At 25.5% G+C, this 8,067-nt stretch overlaps 1 protein-coding gene across 1 annotated transcript; it reads right to left on the bottom strand.

Annotated features, from left to right (window-relative positions):
- Positions 1-1,614, bottom strand: LOC101492556 (probable sugar phosphate/phosphate translocator At5g25400). The gene has a single exon (XM_004501260.4). The coding sequence runs from the start codon at positions 1,484-1,486 to the stop codon at positions 437-439; it is 1,050 nt and encodes a 349-aa protein (XP_004501317.1). The 5' UTR covers positions 1,487-1,614; the 3' UTR covers positions 1-436.
- Between the last annotated feature and the right edge of the window lie 6,453 nt (positions 1,615-8,067).

Genomic DNA, 8,067 nt, shown 5'->3' with positions numbered 1-8,067 from the left:
GAAATGCAGTATTCTGCATAAATAAGCCTTTAAACTCAAAATAGTAAGAGGTTCCCTACAACATTACCAACATAACATAAAAACTAAACACATAAAGTGTGAATTTGAAAAGAAAAAAATTATTAATAAATAAAGGATTTGAGACTCTACTCTATAGTAAAACATTATTGGCTCTACCATCATCAAATTCAAATCTCAAATCCCTCATAATAATACTAACAAATTAAACATCTAGAGAAACAAAAAAAACCGAATTAGCCATTTCCCTAGAGGATGCAATGCAATGCAAGTCCCTTGTTTGTTACTACCTCAAGATCCAAACACCAATTGCTCTCCTCTTCCTCATCGTGGTTTTATTTTCTGCATATGCTAAAATACTTTGTTGTTCTTTTTTTGTCATTGTTCTTCAATTAAAGTAAGCAAAAGAAAATTGAAATCAATTCTGATTATCATTTCTCTTCCCTGATCCATCTCCTTCTCTATCTTCAAGCAACCTTCCAGTTTCTTCATCAGGTTGTGAAACCTTCTTCTGTGCCTCTTTAGCCTTAAGTGCCTGCAACTTTGAATGATTATAATAAGCCACGCCTAAGAAAGCAAGTCCATACCCAAACAAATTAATGGGTGTAACAGTATCCTTAATAACAGACCAAGAAAACGCAATCAGAAGCCAATCTTTAACAACACCAGCAACATTCATTGTCAAAGCTGAAGTTTTGCCAACAAGAAGAAAAACAGCAAGATTCAAAGCAAATGCGCACAATGAATTAGTCCCAAAAATAACAAAATCAAATTGAAAAGTGGAAGTCTGTTTCAAAATTGGATACTCGACAAGGATCCAAGGAATAGACAAGAAAACGAAACAACAAGGAGCAACGTAGTACAAAGATGTAATAGGATTCAATGAAATCCCTTTGGATGTAAGCAAGATTTGAATCATAACCAATCTAGTGGCTTCAAAAGCAACAGCACCTAATTGAAGAATAACACCCCATGTATCAAACCTAGCTTCACCATATGCGGCAACACCAACGCCAAGAGAAATGGATAACATGTTAAACATGGTGTCGTTTTTGTAAGATTCTTTTTTCAAAAGAACGCCGATAGAGTAAACGGCAACAGGCATAAGAGCTTTAAGCATTTGAATAAAGGAGACAGAGAGATAAATGTAAGCGGAATTTGAGAGCCATAGAGAGAGAGAGTAAAGAGCACCGATAGGAACGACGGAGGAGAAGTAAACGTCGCGAGACATTGAAACAGGTTCGACTAATTTGAAAATGCGAACGAGGAGAATAGCTAGGGTTGCACAGAAAGACATGTGGATCATAGTTAGGGAAATTGGGAATGGCCAATTGTACATCTTTTTGTCTAAGATGTATTTGTTGTAAACGATTACTGTGAAACTTAGGAAGATCCATATCGCTACGTATGTGTACGATAATACGATCTTTTTCATTACTCCATCGCTTAGAGATCCACCTTTCCCCATTGTTGTTGTTGTTGTTGTTGTTGATGAAGAAGAAGAAGAAAGAGTCACAGAGAGAGAGAGAGAGAATCAATAAAACTGAAAGCTGAAAAACTCTTTGCGACTAGTAAGGGTTGATTGGAGAAGTAACCACTACAAAAACAACTCTTTTTAATTCATTAATTACTATTAATAATATATTTATTATTATACTATTACTATTACTCAAACTAACACGTATGTCTTCTAACTCACCGTTTTTGGATTTATTTGTTATCTTATAGTAATAATTGTCTATCATTATAAATTATTTACATTATTTCTTTCTACGGTGGCGTTGCTTGACTAAGTTATATATCTTTGCTTCTTTATATAATACTAATGCTTGATTCAATTAGTAAATGTTAAAATTATTAGACTTTAAGAAATAAATAATACGACTTTAATAGGACAGACTAATATATTCAAAATAATTTACATTTGTATTTAATCGTATTTTATAATTTGATATTTGTTTTTCTATAGTCATGTTGATATTTGTTTAAATATTATAAAAATAAAAATATAATAAAATACTATAAATGATAATGATAATGTAAATTGATTGAAGACTAATGTAAAAACATTCTGAAGTTTGATTAAAACAATCATTAATAAAATTTAATTTGAATATATCAATATTTATTTTCGTAGCAATTATAAGATTAAGAAAAAGAAATAGTAATTTTTTTGTTTAAAGTGGAACTTTTTAGAATAGTAAAAAATACTGAATTTTTTTTATTCAATTTAATTTACGTCTAATATATTTAATAAAGAGTGTTTGATTTTTTTATAGTAAAATTTGTAGGAACTTTTTAATCTACGTCTAATGTATATGTATATTGTTTCTGATTTTGTTTGAATTTTTTTTATTAAAAAAGGTACATTCCCTATTTGATGTGGTGAATATAGGAAAATGACTAAGGCAATTCTAAGCCCAAGGGACGAATGTATGTACTTCCAAAAAATAAACACTTTGATTTTCTGGTGAAGTTGTATTTTGAAAATGGAAATAATTGCAGTTAAGACTGTTAAATTTGTAAAATAATTGTGTTTTTATTTGAAAAATATGTATTTATTTTCTTTGACAAATATCTGTCTCCACATTTAATGATTACTACTTTAACCTAGGTTATTCAAATTATAAATAAATTACCAATTTATATTTATTTTTAAATAAATAGCTTTTTTTTTTAATACTCAATAATTGTTGAGAAAAATTTACATTGCATGACGTTTAAGACTATATGAATTTAAAAATCTAGATTTAAATAATCGGAATCAGACACTTTTATTCGAGTGCAAATCAAATCAAATCCATTATAGTGGAAGTTTTAAAACACACCAAAATCAATTTTAATTTTTAGAATAATTTTGAACTCTATCGAAATGAATCCAAAGCAGCATGGATCAGACCACTATTAAGTAGGGGTGGACATCGGGCGGGTATGGGTGGATTCGGGCCTAAAATGTAAAACCGGTCCAATCCATGGGTGTGATGTTTTGACCCAATTTTGTCTATATTTTAAATCGGGTACGTCGGGTTCGGGTAGATCGGATGTCGGTTATGTATGGGCGGATAAAAATGGGTTGGATTTTATTGGACTTTTTTTGCTTTTTTTTTCATTCTAAATTATTCAGTTTTTTTTGCTTTTATTTAAGAAAAAAAATATGCTCTTTTATAATTTATTGGTCCAATCTGCTACCTAACTTATTTTTAATTGGGATGAGTTGTTAGACTTGGTTCTATTGTTGGGCTGGACTGCTTTTAAAAAGCATTTGCCTTGTGGCTGGGTTTTTTAATAAATTGGCCTTTTTTTTAAATTTTTGGCAAGTGACTTTTTGTGTATTTTAAATTTATATATTAATATATAATATAAAATTAATAATATTAATATATAATATAAAAATAATAATATAAATCGGTCGGGTTCGGGTATCGGCGGATCCAAATTACTCATCCGAACCCGACCGTATAAACCCATATGAACCCTTATTTTTCACCCGCTTAACCCATCAACCCGAAGAAACCCGTCCGCAAATTTAAATTTGATATTGGGTCGGTCGGATTCGGGCGGGTCCGATAATTATGTCCACCCCTACTATTAAGTATAAGTAAAGCCATTCACGCGTTAACCGGGCGCGTGTGAAACCAAGGACAAGTAGAGTGACAAACAAATTAACTCAATTGGTGGTTAGGCACTTAAGCATGTCATAAGTTTCTATAGAACGAACACTCACTTGTTGACCGCTAAATTTTCCAATTGAAAATAATGATAAATTAATAACACATAACATAATTTTATTCAAACTCCTCGTTTTAAATATTCGTTTATTTTTATTATTATAAATTTAATATATAGAATAATAATTTAGAATTGATATGTACAAAATTAATTAGATGATATAATTAAAAATAATAATTAAAATTATGTTAAAAATAAAAAATTATTATTATTATTTTGGAATCGAAAAAATATTTTTATTTAATAATGTGATTTTTAGAGTTTCATTATTTAATTAAAAGATAAATAAAATTTAACATATAATAAATTAATTTTTAATTTAAATTTTTCTAAATGATTTGTGAAATTTATTAATTATTTAAAATGAAATTTATTAATATTATTCTATCTGTTACATAATATTTATTTCATTTGACTACTTCATATATATTAATTTATCTTTATTACTATTTATGTAATTTTATTTTAAAATGTAAAATGGTGAATAATAATTTAAAAGATATAAATTATAATAATTAAAGATTATAATTAAAATAAAATAATTAAAATTACATTAAAAATGAAAAGTGATAATTATTTTAAAACAAATATTTTTTATAAATATAATAATTATTTTAGAATAGAAAAAATAAATAATTTCCTTATAATTAAACAATAAAAAAAATGTTAATTTGTATTGGAAAAGGTGTAATTATTACAATGATGACTCTTTGACTTAAATTTTTAAAGATAAAATTTATTTTCATGAATTCCTTAACCAATATGATTAGAACACCAGTTATCAAGATCTATAACGTATTTGATCCTTCCATCCTTCCATTTGAAATGTAGTTGCAGCATCAATTTCAATAACAACACAAAGTGCAATTCAATGAACATCAAGAGTGGCTTCAAGCAGCTATTGCCTATTATTATTGCATTCATTCACAACAAAACAAACATAAATTTCAACACCACTAAACATTGTTTACTTTTCTATTCAGTGTGTTAGGTGATGATGGATGACCTATCCTTCTTTTGTGTGAATCTGGCTGGGCCTGCCCTTCCATAAAAGGCCACATACTTATACCCTTTTTTCTTCACTTCACTTCTAAGTTCTAACCTGCCCAAATACTCTATATTTAGCCCTTTTTTTCTTCTAACTTCTACTCTGATCTTAATTAAAAATTGTTATTATCTTGTACATATATTTCAAAAATTAATTGTATATTTGCACCGAGAGTTTTAATGGAGATTCAAACTACTTTTAGAATAATGTTTAAAAGAGTACAAAATATATTTTTTACAAGATTAATTTTAGAATTTTATAAAACTATTTAAAACAAAAAAAAATAGATATTTGTTATAATTTTAAGACCATGTTAGATATATGAAAGAGAATGGACCCTCTATTCAATTATTGTAGTTGATATTATCTTAATTTTTATTTTAATTATAGTATTGTTATCACATATTTATTTATGTATGCATGTTGCTAAATTTTACCATTACAAGATTGAATATATGTATTGAATATATTTTAAAACAAAATTTTAGCGAATAAAAATTAATTTAATAATAAAAATAAAATATACCATATTACTAAATTTAAAAAGAATAAATTTTCAATATTAACTGATATAAGTTTTATTTTTAATTAAGAATGATCTTTTATTTTATGTTATATTTTTAAGTTAATTAAACCGTTAGTTTTACCAAACACTTCAATTAATTTATATTCTATTAACTATAAACTACTTCTTCTAGTCTCAAATATAAACAAAAGTATGGTCAAAGAAAAGTTAATTTATTTGTTTTATAATTTAGATTAAATACATTATAATTTTACTTACTTTTGTTTATATTTAAGATAAGATAAAATATATGTTATCAACTAAGTCACCTGCAATCAAAATCTAAATTTATATCAATTGTGAATTAATTTTAATCAAACAGAATCTATATACATAATGAGTTATAATTAAACATTTGTACAAGTTTCCAATACGTATTTGAATAAAATTTCAATACCATCAATATGTGATAATTAAATTAAAAAATGTATAGTACCATCAATACCATTTGTCATATGATGTGTTTTTGTCAATTCCATCTGGGCTCCAATAGTTGTCAAACTTAGATAATCTAGTGTTGGGTGAGCCCATTCTCTAAGTCAGTTACACCCCTTATTAGAGAAGGAAAAAAAAGAGAAAGAACCAAGGACTTGATATTTTGGGTTTGGCCCACAATGACACAAAGGGATAATAGATTTTACTTTATACTCTAAATTTATATTCCTATCTCCATATTTTAATAAATATTTTATTTTACTTTTTAAAAACGCAAAAAAATGAAATTTTTATATTTTTTGGTATATGTTTTGTGTTTTGAAAAACTTGAAAAAAAATTCAAAAACACAAATGTGTTTGGAAATTTTAAAAAATGTTTTCTAGAACAAATAGTTTGAATTTTTTTGAAACATTTGTATTTTAGAGAAAAAAAATTCAAGCGGAAATTTTTTTTACAATTTTTTGTTACATAAATGTGTTTGAAAAAACATAAAAGAAAATTTTCTAGTATACAAAGTTCAAATTTTTTAAAATGCATTTGTGTTCGAAATTTTTTTCTTTCAAATTTTCTGGAATGCAAAGTTTAAATTTTTATTTTGTTAAAAAAATGAAAAGGATAAAATAGATAATTTACATATAATGTGATATAATGTGAGGTAGGAATATAAATGTGGGAGTATAGGTTATAATTTTTAAAGGGATAATGAGCATGTTTGTTTAAGATTTTTTTTAAAAATAATTTTTATAGTATTTCATCTTTTTGTTATAACATTTTTTTTTTAAATTTAAAAATAAAGCTTCAGATGAAAATCTAGTTTAAATAATTTATTTTAAGTATTTCATCTATTTACTATAATTTTTTTTGGTTAATAAAAATTTTAAAATATAATTAAAATAAAAAGTCATTTTGAAAAAAAATTCATATAATTTTTGAAAAATATATTTTTTAAAATTTGACTTTCATCACATTAAAATATTTAATAATAAATATATAATATATTGAATGTCAATATTAATAAAAAATTTAAACAAACGGATTCAATAAATTGCTAGAGCATTATAAAGTGACATGCTCATTAGCTTCCAATATTTCGGCAATTATCGAAACATATCTTTTAGGCATATAAAACTAAGTGAAACATATTACTGAAAATCAATTTTCAATAGTGTATTTAATGAAGCACTATACTGACAATCACCTATTATAAAAGCTAGAGAAGTGTTGTAGCATTGCAGCCGTAAATCTCACCATATGATTCAAAGGAGTTGTAATATTATTTCTGACTTTATCGTTTATTATTATTATTATTTTTTTTTATTAAAAAAAGGTACTTCCTTTATTTGATGTTGTGAATGCAGGAAAATAATTAAGGCGATTCTAAGCCTAAGGAATGAATTAATACACTTTCTTGAAAAAAACACTGATTCATTAGGTTAGAGATGAGTAGGTTGAGTTTATCTGATTAAATATAACCGATTTTTTAAATTCTTTTTAGTAAAATAGGTAGGTTTATAATTGGTTGTAGTTTAAAAAATTCGACCAATGAAAAAATGAATCCAATAGATTAAGGGTTGGAAAGTTGAAAATTTTAAATATAAAAAATATAATTTCACTTACTTTGTAAACCATTTTTGAAAATAAAAACTTAACAGAAACTAAAACAAATATATATGACAAATTTTATACTTGAAATCGACAAAAAAAAAAAACTTCATACAAAACGGTTCAATCAATGTCTATAGACAATCGATTGAAATTGGTCAAAATATGCCATATAGGTTTCAATTGAATTGATAGGTTTGGACTCAAACACACTCATCGATGCTCATGCTTACATTAAGTGGTAAAACTTCGTTCTTTTTTTTAGAAGGTAAAATTTCATTTTGAAAATGAAAATGTAAGCAATTAAAATCTCGTTTACTTTGTAAAAATATACTATTTTTTTTTATTTTAAAAAATGTATGTTTGTTTTACATTGGTGAATGACTTTTAAAGTGAATAATTATAATAAAGAGGAGATAAAATATTAATTAATAAAATGCATTTATAGAAATAATGAAAATAGTTCTTTGATATTTTCATTATCTCTAAAAATATAGACAGATTTTTTATTTCTTAAGTCTTTTACCTACTTATTAACAAATAAAATTAGTCTCATAAACACAATTTAGATAATAATTATAACCAACAGATATATTCAATAGTTGGAGTATGAATTCGAAGTTAAGATATCTATCTTTCTCTATACTAATGTATTTTAATAAAGTAAAC

This window comes from Cicer arietinum, chromosome 5 (genome assembly GCF_000331145.2).
Source record: "Cicer arietinum cultivar CDC Frontier isolate Library 1 chromosome 5, Cicar.CDCFrontier_v2.0, whole genome shotgun sequence".
Lineage (NCBI taxonomy): Eukaryota > Viridiplantae > Streptophyta > Magnoliopsida > Fabales > Fabaceae > Cicer > Cicer arietinum.
Note: the sequence above shows the minus strand (reverse complement) of the source record. Positions and strands in the feature narration are given on the sequence as shown.

Coding starts and splice junctions, on each gene's coding strand:
- LOC101492556 (XM_004501260.4), bottom strand. CDS start 1,486: ATGGGGAAAGGTGGATCTCTAAGCGATGGAGTAATGAAAAAGATCGTA.